At 40.2% G+C, this 23,202-nt stretch overlaps 4 protein-coding genes across 5 annotated transcripts in view; all 4 read right to left on the bottom strand.

Annotated features, from left to right (window-relative positions):
* The window catches only part of LOC146471042 (uncharacterized), a 28,894-nt gene extending 14,119 nt beyond the window's left edge, over window positions 1-14,775 (bottom strand). The window contains exons 1-2 of the mRNA XM_085121325.1: window positions 14,648-14,775; window positions 5,785-6,156 (exon numbers count right to left, since the gene is read on the bottom strand). Of these exons, the coding sequence (XP_084977451.1) occupies window positions 5,785-6,156; window positions 14,648-14,758 (483 nt within the window). The 5' untranslated portion in view covers window positions 14,759-14,775. The remainder of the gene's footprint in view (window positions 1-5,784; window positions 6,157-14,647) is intronic.
* The window catches only part of LOC146471041 (uncharacterized), a 56,492-nt gene extending 41,680 nt beyond the window's left edge, over window positions 1-14,812 (bottom strand). Inside the window, exon 1 of the mRNA XM_085121353.1 lies at window positions 14,785-14,812. The gene's annotated coding sequence lies outside the window, so the exon portion shown is untranslated. The remainder of the gene's footprint in view (window positions 1-14,784) is intronic.
* Window positions 1-23,202, bottom strand: part of LOC146471038 (uncharacterized) — a 73,444-nt gene that overhangs the window by 14,367 nt on the left and 35,875 nt on the right. The window contains exon 4 of one of the 2 annotated variants that reach the window (XR_014866896.1): window positions 23,010-23,142. The exons of the other annotated variant lie outside the window; for it this stretch is intronic. The gene's annotated coding sequence lies outside the window, so the exon portion shown is untranslated. Of the gene's footprint in view, window positions 1-23,009; window positions 23,143-23,202 lie in introns of those variants that run through there. 2 annotated transcript variants of the gene reach the window in all.
* LOC146471040 (uncharacterized) overlaps window positions 23,150-23,202 on the bottom strand; it is a 14,454-nt gene continuing 14,401 nt past the window's right edge. The window contains exon 3 of the mRNA XM_085121323.1: window positions 23,150-23,202. This exon is cut by the window's right edge and continues 436 nt beyond it. The gene's annotated coding sequence lies outside the window, so the exon portion shown is untranslated.

Here is a 23,202-nt window from a genome sequence, read left to right as displayed (position 1 = left end):
AATCTGCTGTATTGGCGTTCCCTGCAATATGCTGGATACAGAAATTGTATTGATGCAATCTCCAAGCTAAACGCTGAATACGCGGAGGTAAAACTTTGCTTGAATGTGGCTCAAACATACTAGAAAGAGGCTTGTTGTCGGTCAATAAAGTAAACTTTATACCAAATAGATAATTGTGTAAGCGTTCGACTGCCCAAACACAACCTAGCGCTTCGCGCTCAATTTGTGAATACCTCCGTTCCGTTGAAGTAAGTGATCGGCTGATGTACGCAATCGGTTTGCGCTCACCGGTGCCTTGATCTTGCAATAAAATGGCGCCTAGACCTACTGGACTGGCGTCAGTAACCACATAGGTTGGAGCTTCTACACGAAAACAAGCCAAGACCGGTGCGCCTGACAGCGCTTCTTTTAAGGCTTTGAATGCCTTCGCTTGTTCTGGTCCCCATGACCATTTCTGCTCTTTCCGAGTGAGCTTTCGTAGCGGTTCGGCAATGTTCGCATAATTTGGAATGAATTTAGCAACATAGCCACACGTTCCGAGAAAAGATCGAAGATCGGACACGTTGTCCGGCGGAGGCGTTGCTCTAATGGCTTCCGTTTTCGCTGGATCGGGCTCGATGCCTTTTTCAGATACGACATGGCCTAGAATTGAAATTTGTTTAACTCCAAATTCACATTTGCTGCGATTGAGCTTAAGGTTGTACTCACGACATCGGTTGAAAACGTTGCGGACGCGCTAGCTTGACAAGTTCAGCCATAGTTTCGGCGTAAATAATAACGTCATCGACCGAAATGCGGACACCTTCGATGCCAAACAAGATCTTTTCCATCATTTTTTGAAAGGCTTCGCTTGCATCACTGAGACCGAAGGGAGTTCGCTTAAACCGATAACAACCACGTGGCGTAATGAACGTGGTAACGTGCCGCGACTCTTCAGCTAGCGTAAGCTGAAAGAATCCGCTCTTAGCATCGATCTTTGCAAAGTACTTAGAGCCATGCATCGCATGCAAGGTATCCTCAACCTTAGGTAAAACGTAACGCTCTCTTATAACAGCCTTATTTACCTCTCTAAGGTCACAACATACCCTAAGATCGCCTGATTTCTTGGGAACAATTACTAAATTTGAAACCCAGGGACTTGCTTCAGTGACTTCTTCGATAATATCCTGTTCTAACATCCTGTCAAGTTCATTATTCACTGGTTCAATTTGACTGACGGGTATTCGCCTTAGGTGTTGACTGACAGGTTTGACCTCTGGGTCAATAGTGATTTTATGTTCAAAATCAGTAACCTTTCCTAAACCTTGAAAAATATCATCGTACTCCTTGAGTAGAGCATCTAGCTCGCCTTGAGCACTGGTTTGATCAATTGAATTTACTTGGGTAAGTATTTCTAACTTGAAACTAGAGTCTCGTCCTAGTAATGCTTCAGCGTTACCCTCTATTACATAAACCTTTGTACTAATAGTTTTGTCGCCTGTCCTAATGGTAGCGTTAAAATAACCATTACATTTAAGCGGTTCTTTCTGTCCATACGCAGTAAAGCGTTTTTGAGTTCGACTCAGTTCATAGTTCTTAAGTTGTGATTTATACAATTGTGAAGATATTATGTTGTACTTACAACCGGTGTCGACGATCATTTTGGTCCTTTGTCCATTAATTTGTACTGTAATGGAACTGTCAATATTGTTCATAGAGAGTACAGGTTCGCTCTCGTCACTCGAGCTGTCTTCAAGCCAGTTAGTAGATTTGGATCTCAAGCTGCGGACCTTCATGGCTGGAGCTTTCTTTTCTTTTTTTGCTGACCTCTGCTTGTGCCGGTTTGTTGGATGCGTAGCTTTAGGTTTCGAGCGACAGACCTTTTGCAAGTGTCCAACTTTTTTACAGGAGTTGCACGTGGCTTTGATGGCGCCGCATTCATCAGTACTGTGTCCGTCCGTTCCACCACATCTGTAACAGCTGAATTGCTTCGCTGGAAATCTGCGAGAGGCGTGCACGTGGTCAATCTGGATTGGGTTTTCCTTGGTTCCTTGTGACAGCAATAGTGTTTCTTGTACCGCCGTCTCTGCACTTCGCGCAATTTTGATGGTCTTTGCGAGGTCCAGGTCGTCCTGCTGGAGAAGTTTCTGCTTCAAGGTACGAGAGGAACATTTCTCCACAATTTGGTCCCGTATCATCCCATCCTCGTCGCCAATATGTTGTGTAGTCATTTACTACTTAAGTGAAGAGACACACACTCTTCCATTGCTTTCTATGTAATCCTCTTTATTCACTAAGCAATTATCTATATTGGAGTACAATCATTATTCTACTTCAACTCAGTAACAGTACTTTCACATCATGCTGTAGCATGTAGTAGTTTCACATAAGGTAACAGTAACACATGTCCTTGTTACTATAGTAATCAATACACTACATGCATGAACTTACTATGAACACCCCCGCCGCCTTTCATGATCGTGCTCCATACATTTGTCTGTAAAGCGAACCAGCCGTGAACTGCTACTAAAAATAGTTCGCGGGAAAAAAATATAGGAAAATGCATGGAAAGTTCAAAACGCGACTGGTCACTTTCTGGCACAGTTAAATCCCTCCAATTTTTTTCTTAAAATCGTTTTCCTAATGCCAAAAGTTTCCAATTCATGAAATTTTCAGCAGGAATGTTTTATGAAAATTATTTGACATCGGATTCCCATACAAACACTGTTATTTAAAGGTGGGGCTCTACCTAAATTTGAGTGAAATTTGAAGAGGTTTTAAGAATGGATAGAAAAAAGAAAATGATTTTTGGAACACTAACAGACAGTCGATAACCACACAAGAGCACCCCAGGTTGCTAGTGGACTAACTTGGTATCCGTCTATTAATTATTAACTACAAATTCTAATTTTAAAACTTTACTAAATCTCCAACATTTCTTACGTCTTTTAATTTTACCAAACCTTCAAGAAAAACTATTTCCTTCCAAATATATCTAAAAATCACCCAAAAATTCATAAAACACCCCAAATCATTGATTTGTGTTATCAATGGAGGGTTTTTGTATTGCTTGAAATGCAAACAAGATATTTCCATTTGACCGATTTTGAGCGGCGTGAAAACGGCTTTCAGGTAAACCCCACCTTAAGCCTGTTTGCCTACTCGTCAAAATGGCGTCGAAAAACGTGATAAGGCCTATTTACATCTCATTTTTGATGTCTGCAATGAGATTTTAGAGTTCTCGTAGAAATTTCCCTAGTTTATTGACGGTATAAAACTATGAATTTTTCTTTACATTAAAGCACAAGTATTTCAAGAATAACAATTGTCTCTCAAGTATTTTGAATCTTTTTTTTTGTCAGTTAATGCGTCTTTTTCGGAAAGATTTCCAGAGAAATGTTTTACATTCCATTCAAATGCCGAGCTTTACAAAGGAATTCGAGCGCATGTTTATTTCATTCTCGGAAATAATAGTCACGCGTGACATGGATTGACCGTAACAAACGAGCACGATCATGGAAGGCGGCGGGGATGTTCATAGTATAAAGTTTATGCACATTCTAGTTCAAGAATTTGTTAGTTAAAGGAAATATATTGTCTCCTACCTTCTATTTTTTGCCTCATTTCGTTTCTTAGAAGAATAAAAGGTAGTCAATTCACGGAACCAATGTCCGCCAGAATACGAAACTGCATCGAGTGTTGTCACCGATGACCTATCCTAAGCTAGTAAGCTTTAGAGACTTAACTTTTTTATATTGGCTTTAATCCTTATTTGACCCACAAATGACCTGTGATGTTGAAAAAAAAAAAAGAAAAAAAAAGAAAGAAAGAAAAAAAATAAGAAAAAAAAAAAGAAAAAGAAAAAAAATGACCCCGACCCCGACCCCGACTTCGACCCCAACCCCGACCCCGACCCCGACCCCGACCCCGACCCCGACCCCGACCCCGACCCCGACCCCGACCCCGACCCCGACCCCGACCCCGACCCCGACCCCGACCCCGACCCCGACCCCGACCCCGACCCCGACCCCGACCCCGACCCCGACCCCGACCCCGACCCCGACCCCGGCCCCGAACCCGACCCCGCGTCTTACTGACACCCCATACTTAGTGAGTTTTTGTCCTTTTTGTCCGACAGACGTCGCCGTCCTCCTCTCCCATCCTGGTGCTTAAGGTCTCTAATGCCGTTGGTCGCACGCGACTGACGGGACAATGGAGCTGGCCAAAATTATAAATGCAATCTCGTGCTCAGAGTCCTCAGGCTTTTTGGTTAGCGGGTGAGCGCCAGGAGAGACTCTGGGATACTGTAATTTTATTACCGCAGGATTTCTGCGGTAAATTAATGGAAAGTGTTACGGGGCAGCCAAAAGGCAGCCAATCAAATAATTTGAATTTTTTTCGAATTCTCCAGAGTCTCTCCTGGCGACAAACCGCTGGCCAAAGAGCCTGAGGACTCTGGGTACGAGATTGGCCGAAATGCCACTATGGGGGATGGGGTAAGTGATGTACACGAAATGCCTGTATCACCTCGAGTAGAGAGCTAATTTAACCTCGGACCCAAGATCCGTGTCCAGTTTCAAAATCCCCAGCACTCGCAGAAAGAAGCGATCTTGGAACCCGGGAAGCAAAAACTCCTCATTTCCAGCCAAGTGAGTGTGAATTTTTGACGACGAAGCATTCACCGAGGTTCACAAATCATGGGGCTTTAACTGTGCATGAAAAAATCACCTCTCGCATGGATTTTCGAGGGGGAAACCGCCTCTTACCGGATTACGGTCGAAATCTAAGTGTGCAGCCTTGACTCTCTCTTATGAAGGGAATAACAGTGATTTTAAAGAATGCTTAAAACGGTAAAATAACTCACAAACGCATGAGAATTCACCGGAGGAACGTAGGAAAGTCAATTTTATTCATTTTATTGAGTGAAAGTTAAAAGTTGGCATTATTTAAAGTTCGGAATCGACAATATTTTATTCCCCATACAACGTCTTATTGATAAGTTTTTTCAATTTCCAACGGCCACCTGTAGCCCAATGCCGCTTGCACTCAAAGGTCATCGACCCACAAGTCATTAACTAGTATAATCATGGATTAGTAAAGTGCGTTCGATCTCTAGTGAAGTAATAATTTTTATTGAAAATCCCTTTTGCATCCGAGACCGATCGCGATATGAGTCAGCCCGCGGGACTTCACTTAGCCAGCGGGATTCAAAGCTCTCGCATGAAATCGAGGCGAGTGCTCAGCCAGTCCAAGATGGCGCCTAAACTCTGAAATCGATAGCATCCAGAGAGAAGCGACAGGAATAGTATGCGTTCTCCCAACGTCGAACGCAATTATTACCCGCGTGTTGAAACTAAGTTACGCATTACCCTCGTATATCGGATGTGGACACAAACAAAAACAAGCGAACCAACAAAACAAAACAAATACAAATGTTACCGCTAGAAGTAAACTGAAGCGGGAACTAGTTCGCAATCGAAAATAAACAGAGTCAGAAAAACAAAAATGAAAAATGATCTTAAACAAGAATGGTTCCATAAATGCTGCAAAGCACTAGCCCTAAAATACGTTAATAACAATCTGACATTTAATAAATAAAAAATAACCCTGTTGAACAACCATATCAAAAACAAAGCAATTATTTCCTACGAAAAGGGTACATAAAGTTTACACACAACTTACAATAAATCTACGTAAATCAGCGCGAAAGTGCTCGTCAATAATAAGTTCAATTACATTTATGTGATATAATAATGTGAACATGTCATATTATTCCACTCTCTACTTCAGCGTGTTTTTAGTTACCTTAATCTTCCCGGTATCTTTGCTGTTGCCGTTTTTCCACACGCACTGTTTCCAGTTTGTTTGTGGCACTCCACTTGCTGGACTTCCTTTCACACTTTTTCCTTTGTCTCCTTTGTCTCCTTTTCTTCCTTGAGTCCCTATATCTCCCCGCTCTCCTTTCATTCCCGTCATTCCTGGTAGCCCACTCTTTCCACGAGGCCCTTCGATACCTCTGTCTCCTTTTGGACCCATCATCCCTTGAGCACCCTTGCTACCAATTTGTCCTTTAGCTCCTTCTCTTCCCTGTGACCCTTGCGACCCTGGGACACCTGGCATTCCCGGCATGCCATTAGATCCTGGTATGCCTGGGAAACCATGGCCGATCATGGCTTTCTAGTATAGCGTTCATAAGATAGCAACACAGACAACAAGATAGTAAGGCCAAAAATAAAGAATCTTAAGTGCTACTTAAGTTCTTCTATTACGATCAGTCTATGCGTGGTCTATTACGACCAATCTATGCGTGGGCGAACTCGGCCAGTGCGGGCTTTCCACAGTTATGACTATCTTAATATTTGAGCAAATGCCGCTTAACTTTGTGACTTTTTCGGAAAAATCTCTGTACAAAATCTGGTGTGGTGGGTAAGTGTACATTGAACGTTGACATGGCAGCCAAATTATGACAGACACGTTTCAAAATTCAGAATTGGATCATTCCTGAATAGTCCAATATGAGCAAATCATTACTTCAAAGGAAACCTTTTTGGACAAACTATTTCTCTTCTTAGTGTCAGCGTCATAGCTATAGCTTTATTATTCTTAGAGTTATGTATGGTGGTCAATTTCCTCCTAGACAGACAATAAATTCGGTATATAGTCCAGTCATTTTGTGGTTTGAAGTCAAAGTAATTGCAACAGAATTTCTGTCATTGCCAAATGATAGATAGTGATCAACTTACTAACATACTAAAAGTTCCCCAAAATTCGTGTGGTGGAACATGCTTAGATTAAGCTTTATAACATTTCGAGCATGTACCACAGGGTACCCACGTCGCGTAAAGATATTTTTATCAATAATTTAACTTTGAGTACACGAAAGGCTAAAATATTGTTACTAGCTAACACAAATGTGTTTTCTCTATTACTTGCATAACACGTTCGGTGAATTTGATAAAGACTGTGCACCATTTCAAGCATCTAGTGATGTTTGGCATGACAGGCACAAGGTTTGGTCCATAATTCAACAGGTAAAAAAAAACAGTCCCATAATATATATCATTTTATTGGCTTATCTGGTAGCATTTACATAATTATCTGGTTAAACTGATCGCCGTTTGTCGCAAATTCAGGAGGGTATTGATGTGATTTTCATTCATCGTTTTTGCTGAGGTCTGGTGAGGCAGAATCCGTGCAACTCTGTTCTCTACAACTACCACATGCAGCCGAACAATTCAGTCCATGTTTTTCTACATGAACATCTCTTGGAGCCACAGTCAGATTTACAGTTGCAACTAATAATCACTAACAAAGACGCGTGAGCTGCTCGTAGGTCAGTTCTTATGGGTAGGAGACTTCCATCTACTGATTTCCAACCCCAGTCTTGTGGCCGGAGCGCAACACCTCTCCACACCACGGCTGCAGAGGTCGGCGGGAGACATTCGGGCTGTACAAACGAAGTCCCTGTTGTGATCTTCTGGTAGAATTTCCAATATCGCAACGAATCCAGACTTTCGTCAGACCGGCCGTTGTATAAACAAACAAGGACTTTCTCTCCAGCTGCAATAATATCACTGATTGTGTTATCTTCATTATTATCAGCTTGCTCCTGAAATTCTGCATCCTTCATTATTTTCTTAAGAGCAAACCCTTTGCCAATCCGATGTGTTTCTGACGTTGTATTACATCTTAGAACTACGTGAACAAAAAGAATATTTGCAGGTTTCTGGTCCCAGTGCAGCCTTGGTTTTCTTGATGTCCCAAATCTTCCGCGTCGTTGACCTTTGCTTTGGCTGAGGAATGAATCACAGAGCAAAACTAGAAGGTCTGCGTCATCTCCTACAAGGACTGTTATGATTGACTTGGAGGACTGAATGGCCATTTGGACTATCATCAGGTCTGCGTCTCCTGGGGCGTGGATAATATTACATCCTGAAAGTTGCAATTTCTCCCCAAGTAGTTTTATGAGCAGTTGCTTGTTTGCGGTATTACTTAGAAACAGATCCTTCTTCAGCTTCAAAACCATGTCGCTATCAAAGCTCACTGATGGACCAGAGACACCGGATCTTCTTTAATGCGCGCAGTCCTTTTTGTGGGATGCCCCTCTTCATATCCATCCAATGCTATACCGTTGCCTGGTTGTACCTTTGGGTCACACGTTGTACATAGAGCGAGAGAATTTCCGCGTAGGTAAGGCCCCCGTGGCCAGTCAATTCGATGGAGGAGAGCACCGCCATCAAGAACATAGTGAACCTTTCCTGTAGGCTTGGTTGTTTGCTCATTCTTCGTTCGAATCCAGATAGCGTCAGCCAGGACGGGCGTATTAGCCTTACGTGTAAGGCGCGAGGAATCAAATGAAGCTGGAGGATAACTGCACATTTCAAACTTGAAGAACGATTGGGGATTGCCATGCTGTCCTCCAGTTGCTACAAAACTCAATATCTGAAACAGCAACTGTGGATCCACCTGGATGTTGCCTTTATTAACCTCACAGCCGTATTGCACGCAAGGGTAACTACTTGGTCTTTCTTACGAAATGAGTAGTCATGCGCATTTTTGTCAACCATAAAACTTAACACCTTGTCTCCCACCTCCTTGCACTTATTGACATTGACTTCATCAGCAAGGACACTTGTCGCAATGCAGCGCAGCGCACGATCCTGGGAAAGGTAATCAACTAGACCAAGGGTGTCATTATAATCGCGCAGCTTTCTTGCTTCTGTGGCGTCCCTATGCTGTTCACTAGTTTGGTACCTGTAATTAGAAAAGTGAGAATATCAGTCTGATTTGTACTGATTGTGGTAACATAAATAAAAATAGATACTATAAACAAGGTGAATACCTGACACCAGTAAGGGTCTGCATGGCGTCGTTGACTTCTGTACAAGCAGGCATTGACGTTAACCAAACAAGCTTCTGCGTCTCTGACAATCCTTTACCTCGAGTTAACTGAACCACCGCTCGTCTTAACTGACGCTGTGCATTAGAACTTGTTTAATCATCAAATCGGTGGAAAGCTCCGCCCAAAAGCGATCGTTTCCCCGTGCGCAATGAAGTCCATTCTGAAAGTTCTTGTAAATGTTTGGGTGAGTGTTTTGAAGCTATTCTTCAGGAATACCTGAAGTAAGTTAGGGATGAATTCTAAAGCCTGATAAACAGAGGACATTTCTCCACTAAACGGGTAAGTCGTGTTTGAAGCATCTAAGTTCTTTATGTTACTCGTGATAAGTTTGACGGCTCTTTACACTATCCTGGCTTTCTCTATCTCATAGTCGTCTACCTCTGGCTGTTCAGTATTGAACTCGCTGATTATTGATGCAGCTGTTTTATGGAAGGTAACGACGTTTTGATTATTCACAGCTATGATCACTATTTTCTCGTCAAAGTGTTCCTGTAACTTTTCTTTCATGTACACAGTATTGAAGGGTGGTTCCCCAGTTCCCTCGAGTTATTCTTGAATCTTGCCAACGAGATCAAGTATTGTGATTTGTTCCTCGTCATTCCCTTCTCTCAATTATATATTTTGTCCTTTTATATTAGCCGTTTCCGCCCATTCATCATTCCTGACTTTGCAGGTCTCTTGTATTTTATTCTGGAAGAAGTCTTTTGTACGCACCGGGATAACCTCGTAGCCTCCTTCGGCCCTCGTACTTCGCGGGTGGGCCACAGAAAATACATTGTTCCTTAAAAACAAACTTAGATGTGGTGGACCGGCGAGCGATAGTTATAAATTCTTTCGTTCTGGTCAATATTACGGTTTCCTGTTTTTTTTTTTTTTTTGAACCTGATGAAATCAAGACGGCTTTTCTTATGTACGCATTGGCCAGTTTTCACGTGGATTGTGCTCTGGTCGGGTGTCTGGCTTATGCTATTAATGTTTCTGCAACCCTTTTCCGTCAAAGTGACCGTAAGATCTCCATTGTCTACGGACTAGCTGCAAAAGCAGCAATCCATGATGCATTGTGGTTGCGTACGTCTTCTTAGAACAAATTTCTTCGGAAGAAATCATATTAACATTTCAATAACTAATTCTGTTTGTGAATTATTAAGCGTTAGTGTATTTACCTGCAGTACGATTTGAAGAAAAAGGCTGAAAGCAGTGAAAGAAATCGAAGTGCCTTGTTGTTTGTTGTTTTGAACATGCTGAAATAGGTGAAACGTCCACAATAAAATGTTCTTCGCTTTAATTTATTTGTCGCAGTCCTTGAGTATCCATTAAGAAGACTTTATTAAAGCACTTAAGAACGACTATTTGTAGTTCTTTCTTCGACAATAAAATTATTTTTGAACAACGCCATGTTGAATAGCTTTAATCTCTCTTCAGTTTGTCGAGCAAGTCTTCTTACATCGCCGAATCGGGTGCCTTTGAGTGAAAAAATGCTTTAAACTTTTACGCGTGATATTAATCCTTATAGATTTTACTCGACCATATGCGATTACTAAACAAATTAACCTAAATTCGCATGATAAAAAAAATACAATGTACAACATAAATCAGACAGAGAAACCATAAAAGTCCAGTAATAAAAATAAAAGTCCACGAGTACAGAACTTTCAGACAATGCAGCGAAACGAACTGAATACTGCCAAGCGTCCATGTTATACCGTTGGAGTCTGGGACCACTCGAATCGTATGTTTCAATCTTATTATTTTATTTTGATCTGTTAGTAACATTTTTGTTCATTATAAACACTTATTGTAGTTGAAGATGGTTTAGAACCACTCAAAACAACTTTATTTTGTGTGTTTCGATTAATTATTACTTTCCGCGACCCTGTGGTACATGCTCGAAATATTAATAATGCTTAATCTAAGCTTGTTCCACCACACAAATTTTGGTGAACTTTTAGTATGTTGGTAAGTTGACCACTATCTATCATCTGGCAGTGACAGAAATTCTGATGCAATTAGTTTGACTTCGACCATAAAAATTTCATTAGATGACTGGACTAATAGATACAGTTAATGACATGAAAATACGAGGAGCCTAATGTAGAGGTGTTGAAATTAATTAGGTCAAGTGACGGTAGCTTTAATCGAATTCCTGGGTTTGAAAGCGGCAATCTTTTAACAGTACAGTAAAGGGAAATTTTTATCCCCTGTCTATTTTCGTTTAGTAATGAAGTCCTTCTGACTAGAAACTTGCCGTCTGTAGAAACACACTGTCAATTGGAAACGAAAAATCCTCTGATCTTTCCAAGAACCTGGCTATACATCGACAGTCAGAAACGAACAGAAACAGGAAAAGGAACTTTCTAAAGGTTTTCGTTTTCCCGCCAATCTAATTTGCGCGTTAGATGGCCCTAAATTCGACGAACCATAAGATAAATATACCGTCTTGATGTGATCGCGCATCGTCTAATTCTCTAAGGTGGAGATGTGGAGTATTTTTCTGCAAGCTAATTTTCTACACCATATTTCTAATTGCTAGATGCAGTTCCTCCCTTGCTTGCTCTTAGTAAATACAAAAATTCTAATTATACGGTAATCTCTTTTAAGAAGCTAATTTTAATTAATCAAGGATCAGTGCGATTACGATGGCTCTGTCAATGAAGATAACCTTATAAACCAGGGTATATTGCAGGAAAAAGATGTAAAATATGTATGAAGCTTCCAGATGCGCAGCTACAATCTTCGAAAATTGAAATACCGAAGATATGGTCGTGAACAGCCTGGAACTGGTCAAACCTGGTGAAACTTATAAATGGAACACGCAGTTCCATCGGAAAAGTTTCCAACGGGAAAAGGACTACCTTTCACAAGTTCCATTCTTTCCGGAAATTTTTCAGTGGAACGAACCAAAAAAAGCGTGTTCCATTTACAACCCAACCGGAATTTCCGGAGTATCTTGGTAAATGGAAAACGCCCAGAAATACCAAATGTATAGGAGCCGTAGCATGTCCTTATTGCTTCTTTGTGACATTGACACAATGTTCTGTTCTAGTTATTTTTCGTTTCTCTCCAGAAAGAAGTCGTTTCCTCTTTATCAGGTGTGGATGAGTTAAGGGGGACAATTAACATACCGACCAAATTTGACGGCATTTAAAATGCTTTGTTGGACTTCGAATATAATGTTCTCGTTTCTGAGTATTTATTTTGCGTGCGAAAGTATAGAAGCAAACGGACATTAGTTACGAAAACTAGTCGCTTAAAATCGTCTTTATCCCCAATTTCAAATCATCATGGCAGAAGAAGACATTGAAACATACAAATCTTAATGGTGACACTTCCAGTTCATGGTTGTCACGCAACAGTGTAGCTTGCGAGTTGTTTATTAGAAAAATATAGAAATGTTTATTAATTCGTAAACTGGATTGTTTTGTCAAAGTTCTCTTGATTCAGAAATAGAGACCTGCACCCCTCCTGCACCACGACCTGCACCACTCCTCCCATTTCAATGATGGAAAAATGGCGCGTTTTGCTTTCCGGGCAAATTCCGGCGAACTCATTTATTTTTCTTATTTTATTATGTGCGACTAATACCAAGCATTGTAATAGATTTTGAGAACCAACCAAAGATTAATCATTTCGGGACACCTTAATAGGAAATTACAAGCTGTTTTCTTTTATGTAGTTATCTCTTCAATAAATTCATTAATTTTAGCCGGTCAATGGGCCAGCGCGATTAATTGAGATGGCTTAATAAATAAAGATAACCTTATAAGCTTGGATTAATCCCAGGAAACACGATGACTTAAGAATGTAAAATATGTGTTAAAGCTTCCAGGGAGCCAGCAAACAGCAATATAGTTTGATATAGCAGCCAAAGATTTAGTATTCCTCGACACCTACTGATGAATTATCTTTAAGAAAATCGGGCAATCTAGCAGCTTTCGTAAAGTTTTAGTTAGATAATCTTAGTAAAATCCATTAGTTTTTAATTATGTGTTAATTATAATCAATGGTCAGTGCGATTAAGATGGCTCTGTCAATGAAGGTAACCTTATGAACGAGGCTCAATTGCAGGAAACAGATGTAAAATATGTCTTAAGGCTTGCATCTACAATCTTGTAAAATTGAATTGTATAATTGAGACCTGCACCACTCCTCCCATTTCAATGATGAAAAAATGGCGCGTTTTGCTTTGTGGGCGAATTCATTTTTGGGAGGCTGTTAATTTTTCTTATTTTATTCTGTGCAACTAATACCAAGCATTATAATAGATTTTGAGAATCAGCCAAAGATTAATCGTTTCTGGACACCTTAATAGAAACCACAAACTGTTTCCAATTATGTTCTAATATCTGTTCAATAAATCAATATTAGCTGGTCAATGGGTCAGCGCAATTAATTGAGATGTGTTAATGAACAAAGATAACCTTATGAGCTTGGCTCAATCTCAGAAAACACGATGACTTAAGAATGTAAAATATGTGTTAAAGCTTCCAGGGAGCCAGCAAACAGTGATATAGTTTGAGATAGCAGCCAAAGATTCAGAACTCCTCGGCGCCTACTTAATTACCTTTAAGAAAAACCGGGCAATCTAGCAGCTCTCGTAAAGTTTCAGTTAGAAAATCTTAGTAAAAGCCATTAGTTTCAATTATGTGTTAATTTAAATCAATGGTCAGTGTGATTGAGGTGGCTCTGCTCACGGAGATAACCTTATGAACCTGGCTTTGTCGCGGTAAACTGAACAACTTATAAAGGAAAATTAAACAAGCAATTTAGTGTCTAAGTAATCAAAGTGAGGTTCTAATTATGTCTTGGTCTTCTGAAAGATGGCTCCTTCAGCGAAGATAACCTTTTGAACCAAGCTTTATCTCAGGAAACTGCCTGACTTAAAAATGTAAAATATGTGATATAAGTTTCAAAGGGAAGGTCTGCTCAGCCTACCAAATTGCAATGAAGTTTGAGAAGCAGCTAAAATTTAAGCATTTCGCGACGCCTACCTAGCATTCAGAAAATTGGTCACACAACGAAAACAATAAACGAGGATGATTTTGTGTTGTCACATTTGAGTTTGAGTAGCTTGAAGATACATTACATTTTTTGTCAGGTGTCTTAAAAGCAGAGTCTTAAGAAAGCATCCTTAAGTATTGCGCAAATCTAGCATTGTAGCATCTTCTCGATACCGGCTGCAGACAACATAGATGTTTCTTTTCTACTGTAAAACGAGTTTTAATTTCTTCAGCATTTACTTTCTGAATCTCAAAATTTGCCACTCTTCGAAAAAAAGGTCATTACGCTTCTGAAGCACTGTTGACCGTACATATTCCGACTCGGCGTCATTAAAATGGGCGCGTCTAGGCGTCTTCCTTTTGAGCTTCCGGTGGCAAAAGAAGTATAGTCTTGCATGGCGCGCAATTATTAGTAAACCCCTCAGCAAACCTAACATTTTAAGTCAATACTCCGCGATCGCAGTTTAACGTTCGAACACTGAGGCAATCCTAGCAGCCTAACACTAGTTAAGATTTACCTCGTAGAAATGAGGACATACCGATATTTAAGATTAGCTACTGGAAAGGTAATATTTATGAGGACATAATACTTATCTAAGAAAACAAATTCCCATGCTTGACGGCCTAAGATGTACTGCAAACTAGCCTTGTTGTTTCCGATTTACTGAGCGCCCTGATTTTTATTACATCTTCATATCCCAAAAGTCTTAGAGCGGGTCGACCGCCCCGTTGCAATCAAATAAGAAAACTGTAATACCCGTGCACTCACCTCACACAAGTCTTTCGAAGCGGCGGTTTCCTGTTGTTGAGGTTTCGTAGTGGTGGCCTGTGTGCCCACTAATAAACAGAGAACCAACAAAGCTACGGAGCACCTTGCCATGGTTTGATAAACACAAGAACGTTTACCTCTGCTGTGATGATATGAACGAAGTTGGGTGTGTTCTCACCTTTTTAAGAGTAAGTATTTTGTTGACGTGTTTTTAGTTAACCGGTGCCAGACAAAATATTGATTTACCATCCATTGACGCACATGCCTCGTATCAGCGCACAACTGGCCCTCAGGGCTCTTTGCATGTGCCAGGGAAAGTGGAGAAGCCTGCAATGTTGTAATATCAAGAACCAAAACAAGAGAGCTAAGAACCAAAACAACATTTTGATGTGATTTATAGCATTACGTATGAACAAACGTCTATGGAAAGGACCCAAGAAGAAGATTATTACATCTGAGTCACCCGTCCCTCCCTGTGGATGTCTTTCTCAACAATCTGCAGCACTGAGACCCTTTCTTGGCTTAGGGCTATTCGTAAAAGGAACACGCAAGCTTGCATAAAAGTCGGTCTGCGCGTGGAATGCGACATCGTCTGTTCTTCCCCCTCTCCTGAAGTCGAACTCTATGAAATGAATTCCTTAGTAGGTGGATGGCGAACGTCAACCATCTTGGTTTTTAATAGCGAACGCGGCTTGGATAGACCGCCAATTACCTACTGAGGGGGCCCCTCGTCGGGTTGTATAGGGTGTAGGGTGTGGGACGTGGAACTAGTAACCTAAGCTTTACTCTCCTCACTCCGGACCCCTCGATAGGTTTGGTGCCCTTCCCTTGGTGGTACGATCTTCGCAATGACACAGGTTTACAATGGACTGTAAAATGCCTGCATTTAAGGTCATTCCCCTGTTTTGCAGTGCGCAACTCTACTGCGCACAAAGGGAAAATAAAAAAAAATTACGCTCATTTCTAGTTAACTACTGAGTATCACTCAATCTGACTTGCATCTAACAAGAAAATTCTTAATTTGCATTTTGCGCGGAAATTAAGGTGTTTTCATAAGACTCGACCCAGTCCCTTCGCGGAGAAAACTAGTTTTGAAGCTCGATTTACCACTGCTTTGTAAAATATCTGCAAAACCAACCCGGTGAACCTATTTTCCTTTTTCAGATTTCTAACCACAATATCGTTTGCCAACTTCAGAGGTAACGAATTAGATTATTTTGTTAAATATCTCAATAGTACTGGTTAGGAAAAGTCTTCAGACAGATTTCACATTGAAAACGATTAATGAACAGGGAAAAAATTCTATGAAATGAGCCGTTAACTGTTCTCTTCAGAAAATAATTCCTGTTTTTGGCAAATTCTCTATTATAGTCCTTTTTGTCCAAAGAGGCAGAAATTACCATATTTCAATGCTTCGTTGCTGAAGAACAAACATTGTGACCCCCTCTTTTTATTTCATTTTTGCAGTTTACATATAGTGAACCACACATGGGCAAAGTTTGGAAAAAATCTGAGTGTAGGTTCTATCTTAGGGGAATGACCTTTAGGAAATTCGATAGGAAGAAATCCCCGTCATAACGAACACGATCCAGAACCACTTACTAGTACTACTCAAAATTTATCCCGCTATAACGAATAAATTTCATTAATGACTGATGTACTTCAACGGGAAACAAATCAACAGAGATTGAAATCCAGTTCATTCTCTGGGATATGCTGCAAAAGGACGTGGAAATGACATATGTGCTGCTGCCAATTCCAGAGATGAAAGGTGACGTAGCTTGTTATTCAGACCTATCGTTTTCGCTTTCCTTCTTAGTCGACACGATACGCATTTTTTAGGCAGAACCAGATATAATGACGATTTTGGGCGTCTCGCCACAAGTCTGTAATAACGGGATTTGAAACCAATTATCACGAACATATTTTCCCCAGCCCCTTAATACTTCGTTATATCGGGGTTCCACTTCACGTATCTTTGAGCGGAAAAGCCATCTACTATGTTACTTACATACTCTAAATTTTTCGCTGTCTCCTTGATATGCTATTTTTATAACCAGGGTTTTTTTTTTCGTTCGCTTGACAATTTTTAGACCGGAACACCTCAGGCCATCTACACTGAGCCTGGGTTGAAAAACAAAAATAAAATACCATAAGACAATGGTATCAAACTTTCGAAAATTATTAATTATTTTCCCTATATTTCGGGCTATCTATAGCTACAAGTAAGGATGTAGAAAGTAATTTAACCTCATAAAGAGCGAGGGGAAGTGGGTTCTGTTCGCACCAACGTTGAACGTTTGGAACTTTTTTTTTCTCAATATTTGAGGCTGTTCTTGTTTTATACATTAACTTTAATGTATGTTTTTAGCACAAAAATAATGACAGCTTATCCGCGGTTGACTTATTTACATAACTTTTATCAGATCTGTTCGTTTTTCTTTTGCTGTAAATCAAGAAAAAGCCTCCGCGACATTTAAAATAACTTTTCCTTCTGCTACATAAAACGCTAGTCCTTGTGTTTCAGCCAAACTTTCCACTTTGGTTCCTGTCTTTCATTGTTTGAAGTTGTCTCTGTGTACTTAGCTGTTTTGCCAATCCATTGGGATACTACAAATTAATTACTTCTCAATTTACATAAAAACCCTTGCTCTTCGGCTCTGCGAATTAAATGAAAATTTACGAGGCCAAAACGGCTCGGTATTTCAGGCTGAGTTGCTTTCTTCTTCAAATAATCCTTTTTCTTTCTTTCTCTGTCTTTCTTTTTAACCACTTCTTACTTTTCTTCATTTTCTTTTAGTCTTTCTCTGTACTTCTTTGTCCTTTTTTGCTTGAACTCATTCTAACTGTAGAACTCATTAGCCAACTGGAACATGTGTGCACATGCTTTGTGGAGCATGCTCACTATCTACAATCCCCATAATCCTTTAGTTTTTCAAAATGAATAATTCATGAGAATGTGCATCCTACTCTTTAATGGTAAAATATTCTATTTAGGTCCAAGTTTTACACAAATAAACTGCACGTTTTGACTTTTAAACAATTTTTCTACAGTTACAGCAATTTCTCCTACAAAACAAAAATGGTCCATCTAAGACAATAACTGTCCCCTCCGTGACAGAAAAGTCCCCTCTGTGACAATAATGTCCCCTCCGCAACATTTTATCTTTTTACAGCAATTCTACCAAAAAAAAAAAAAAAAATTGAAGAACTCCTTTACCACTTCTGCGTTTGTCACCCCGTACTTCAATAGTTAACAGAATTTCATACAATTATCACCATTAATTTTGAAAGTTTATTAATTTTTATGCCTATTTCTGTCACAGAGGGGACAATTCAATGTTGGATCGATGAAGCAATAAATCCCTTCCTTCAAAGAGAACCAGGGGAAAATAATGAATTGATACAGGCTATGTAAATAACTGAATGTCCTGAGAGTTTATGTTAGATGTAGTACAGCTATTTGTAAATGTCCCCTCCGTGACAAAAAAATATGGTGTGATGTTATATTTATGATCATTTATGCCTTGAAATCATTCCACTGGCATCGGAAAAGTAAAATTTCATACACATTTGCCTTAAAACAAGTCTATAAATACCACTACATTGTCTTTTTAGCCAATTTTAGTATTTTGAACGTATCACAAATACTGTGGAATTACCCAATAATAAAAGCTGGCCTTGTTTTATAAATTAACTTTAAACTCTGTTTTTAGCACAAAAATAATGACAACTTATCAGCGGTTGACTTATTCACACAACTTTTATCAGATCTGTTTGTTTTTCTTTTGCTGTAGGTCACAAAAAAGCCGCCGCGACATTTAAATTAACTTTTCCTTCTGCTACATAAAACGCTTGTCCTTGTGTTTCAGCTAAACCATCCACTTTGGTTCCTGCCTTTCATTGTTTGAAGTTGTCTCTTTTTACTTAGCTGTTTTGTCAATGCTTTGGGATGCTAGAACTTAATTACTTCTCAATTTACATAAAACTCTTGCTTTACGGCTCCGCGAATTAAATTTAATTTTACGAGACCAAAACGGCTCGGTATTTGGATTCGTTCAACTCCAAAGTCTAAAATTTAGCAGGGTATTGCGAGGCAAACAACAGGGCATAAAGTTTGTGCTCACTCACTGGCTAAAAAGTTCCAACACCTTGTACAGTGTAATAAACGGCACCACAGGAAAGGACTGCAGAATATAGCTTTTAGTTGAACGGGACTCTTGAGGATTTGACTGACAGACTCAATGGTAGAGTCACATCAGTACAGCACTTGGCTCAAGGGTCCTTAATTGCTTGGTTAGCGTGAAAACAGCTCAAAGTCAACTTAGTCAGCCTGCTTAGTACTCTCATGCAGAGAAGGTGACCGCAGAAGCGTTGTGTGCGTCAAAATGAGCGAAATATTAAGAAATTGGAGAAACGATAGTGCCACGAAGACTTCGTCTCAGGAGCTGGACTAACTATGTTCTGATTGGCTGCGGAGTCCTTCTCAATCTTCTCGTCAAAACTACGTTATGTTACGAAGCCGAAAGATACGGACGAGTATTTTACGTTTTCTGATCTTTCATTTATCGCTGACTCATGTTACTTATCATGTGGCAGTACTATTGTTGAGAATAAGTAGATTAGAGGATTCTCCACTGTTATCATCCAAAGCCTTCGTGTTTGTAGAACTTTCATGTGCCGCTTCAATTTTCAGCAGTCAAGTTGACCGCCATTGCTTGGGATCGACACAGAAACATTTCACAACCCTGTAAGAGTCTTGCGCCTCAGTATTTGAAAACCTACCCTCTTTTCATTACGAGTGTTTGGTTGTACCACTTCGTGACCGCTATGCCGTTTATTTTCAGCGTTGAATCAAATTCTCAAGAAATATGCTGGAAAGAGAACAACGCAGCAACCGAAAAGTGTAAATACACCTCCTGTATCTGAACTCCGTCCTGGAAAACACAGCTGTAAAAAACGTTATTTTTCATCACGGCTTTTCTTATTCCTTTTACGTACATGTTGGTAACTTACACAAAGAGTGCAGTTAGTTTATGGAAAGAAGCAAGACTGGAGAAATTCACGGCACTGTTGCTAAATGTAAAGTAAGAACAATTCTTTTGATTGTCATGGCGTTTCTTGACTTTGCCGGGTGCTGGGGATTGAATTTTGTCATGGAATTGCTCCGAGTCTACGGCGTCCATGCAAACAATGTTATGTTACAAATGCCGTGTCTCATAGCGCAGGCATCAAGCTCGTGCTTAAATCCCTCCGTATATGCCTTTCTAAGCCCTAAATTTCGGTAAAACTGTTCAGTTTAAATATTGTTGCTGCTGCTTTCCTCGTTGCCCTTTATCCGTGGTCGTTGTTCGTTATCATAGAAATCGAGTACAACCTGTTCTTTAAAGTGGTCTTAAATTCCGTTTACAGCTCAGTTAAGCTACCTTTGAACATCGTCTAGAGAAATTTGAAACGTGAGCCAGCGAAAACAAGTCTTTCTTGTGGTTTCAAAATTAAAATTTGCAGTTAATATATCTAACCTCTAGAAACAGGACTTTCTTTGCTGGATATGAGATGATAGCGAAAGAGGCGCGCAGCGCCGAGTTGGTATAATCATCTCATATCCTACAAGTGCGAGTGGCATGATTGTTTTATTAAAAGCAATCAAGAAATATTGATAGACCTTGCTGATTTCGCTTTGCTAGAACAACCAGAGAACAAATTAATGGTCGCATTTGTCGGGCATGGCCTGATAATGGCTCATATATCATTGCCGATAAGCCAATCAAATCCCTGGAATTGACACAACGATCCAGTTTTTAATAAATGCTGATATTCTGTGGCCGCGATATCAATAAAAACTTACAGTGGAATTACATTATCCAATGTTATACAATGAACTGTGTAAAACTCGCGTTTTGATTGGTCTAGAGGAGTGTGTGATGAGAGTAAGACGTACGATTGACGTCTTCGTGTGGTGTGACGGGCGAACGTGATAAGAGTCTAGAGTCCAGCCATAGTGACTGCATGGTCAACAAAGTTTTGCAAACTCATTTTGCGAGTAGCGGACAAACACAGGCAAATTTTCGAAAGAAAGGAAAACTGCCCAATAAAAAGTGGACAAAAAAGCTAGAACTTTGTTGTGACGTGAAAAGGAAGCAAATATTTCTGTTAATATGTCGCTGATAGAAATCTGGTAACGGCGAGTAATCGATTACAAATCGCAGTGAAGCGACTTACATACAGTAATAATTTGAGGTCAGGATTTCCTTTTGGAATAAAGATTAGTTTTGAAAATATTCTAAGTGAAATTCTTTCGGATTATACTCTAATTTAGAAGATCGCAATTCCATGTGGGTAGTAGTCTAAACCTGAGGTTGCTGGAAAGTTTTTAACTTAGCTCAGGCAACGCGATGCTCGCTTACGAAATGTGTTGAAATGTCTTTGTTATTGTATAAAACAAGCAGATTCCATTTTGCCGCGGGTCTGTACTCTGATAGCGCACAGAGGACGTCAAAACGTGGTGAGAACATCAGTCACGCTACTTGCCTGTGGCTCGTAACGTACTTCTTTATTGTCTCCACGTTTTGACGTCATCTGTGCTTCTCACGGCAAAATGGAATCTATTTGTTAACCCTATAGATACCAACAACGCATATATGCGTAGAAAACACCGTTCTTGCTTCTGTGAATTGCTTCTTGTTTAACTTAAGCTAGGAAAAAACGCATGTATGCGTACAAAACACCGTTCTTGCTTTTATGAATTGCTACTGTGTAAATGGCACCAGGTGATGTATATTGCCATCATCACACCCAGCAAATCGACTACACCACGATTTTCGCTGCATATCACCATTCGTTTGACAACAAAGCCCAAAATACCAATTTTTCAGCCAAATAACAACACCAAAAATTACACTTATTTATCGTCAATTTTTAATCCAAATAATTTGTTCAAAAATAAAAAGTCTACATTTACAGCAAACCTCAAGGTCAGACCTTGGTGTCTGACTGAAAGTTTTTCTCTCAACGCTTTCCGAGGGCTATACTTCAGCCGTTTTATAAGAGCCAGCCTTGCGTATCTCACGTTGCCTCGTTCAGACCCGAAAATAATTCTGGGTAATTCAGCCATAGCGCAAGCGCAGAACCCTGTCCTTTCCATTTCATAGTTTTTTTACAAGTGTTGAGCCACCCAGTACTACCAGCAAAATTTCGAATCCATTGAGTATTTAATTTCTCCAAACTCGCCCCAATTGCCTTGGTAGGTCCTGGAATCCATCAACGAAACGGCCAGAGAGAAAACTTCACTCGTGGGCCTCCATGTCTGCTACACAGCATGTTTGGCGACTCAATCAGCATCAAAACACCTCTCACTTCTCTCAGTAGCCTCCCACGCAGACGTTCTTAGGGGTTCGTCACGCGTTCCTGCCCCACGAACGTCTGCTGAAACGAACAGCCACTTCTGTTCGTCGACTGCGGACCAATCAGGAACCGTTTCCCAACTTTGGGTAAACTCGTGTTTGATATTAAAAATATTACCCGAGACAGGATGGCGGACTTAAATGTGGTTTTTGGCCCGGGGTTTTTGATCGTGTGTGCCAAACGTTTGGTATAAAGGAGTTGAATGCGTATCAAAGAGTCAAGTCATAGTGCATTTTGCGCAGAAGAAAACTGATGTGTTCGTAAACGTTCCAACTGGTTATGGAAAGTCACTAATTTATCAAGCTCTATCGTTTGTTTACAATTCAATTCTTGAAGCTGCTGGTCACTGATTGTTGTTGTGGTTTCGCCGCTTGTAAATCTTATGAAAGACCAGGTAGACAAACTGGCAAATCTTGGAATTCATGCCGCTTCTCTCAGTGAAATCACTGAAGAAAATGCAAGATGTTGTGGAAGGAAAAATTCCAATCGTATATGCACGTCCGTGATGGTGATGATTTCCGTTGTTTCGCAGTATGTGATTGGCTTTACTTGTCATAATGAGTCAATGCTGATTGGTCTGTTTAGACAAACGCAATTTGCCGGCGAACGGAAGTGGCTGTTCGTTTCAGCATACGTTCGTGGGGCAGGAACGCGTGACGAACCCCTAAGAACGTCTGCGTGGGAGGCTACTCTTTCAGAGGCTTCACCTTACCCACATTCCAGCTTAATGATGCCAGAATGGGGGCTTCTGCGGAGGAAAATGGCTCGAAGAACACTTTCGTGCACTCGCTCGAACAAACAACAACCGTCACTTACATCACGTGACAATTTAGCCTAAGCCCACAGTTTCTTGAGACCGCAGATATTTTTGTATTTTATCTCCATTTACGAGAAATTAAGTGGTTCAGACTATTTGTTGCCAAAAAGTCATTGAAAAAAAATAGCACACACCTGGTACTTAAAGTATTAACTACATAACATTTTATTAGTAACGAATACAGTTAAATCTGCAGTTACACTTATTACTTTCTAATAATTAGAGATGCTAGTATGACATTGCCAGCTTTCTTTATTCCTGACAAATTGCCCACCTAATTCGATCTGCTCGTCAATTCTACACAAGAGACTAATATCTAATTTTTTAATGCAGT

The sequence above is a fragment of the Pavona decussata genome, unplaced genomic scaffold (assembly GCF_977016875.1).
Source record: "Pavona decussata unplaced genomic scaffold, jaPavDecu1.1 SCAFFOLD_107, whole genome shotgun sequence".
Taxonomy (NCBI): Eukaryota; Metazoa; Cnidaria; class Anthozoa; order Scleractinia; family Agariciidae; genus Pavona; species Pavona decussata.
This window is presented reverse-complemented; position numbering and strand designations above follow the sequence as displayed.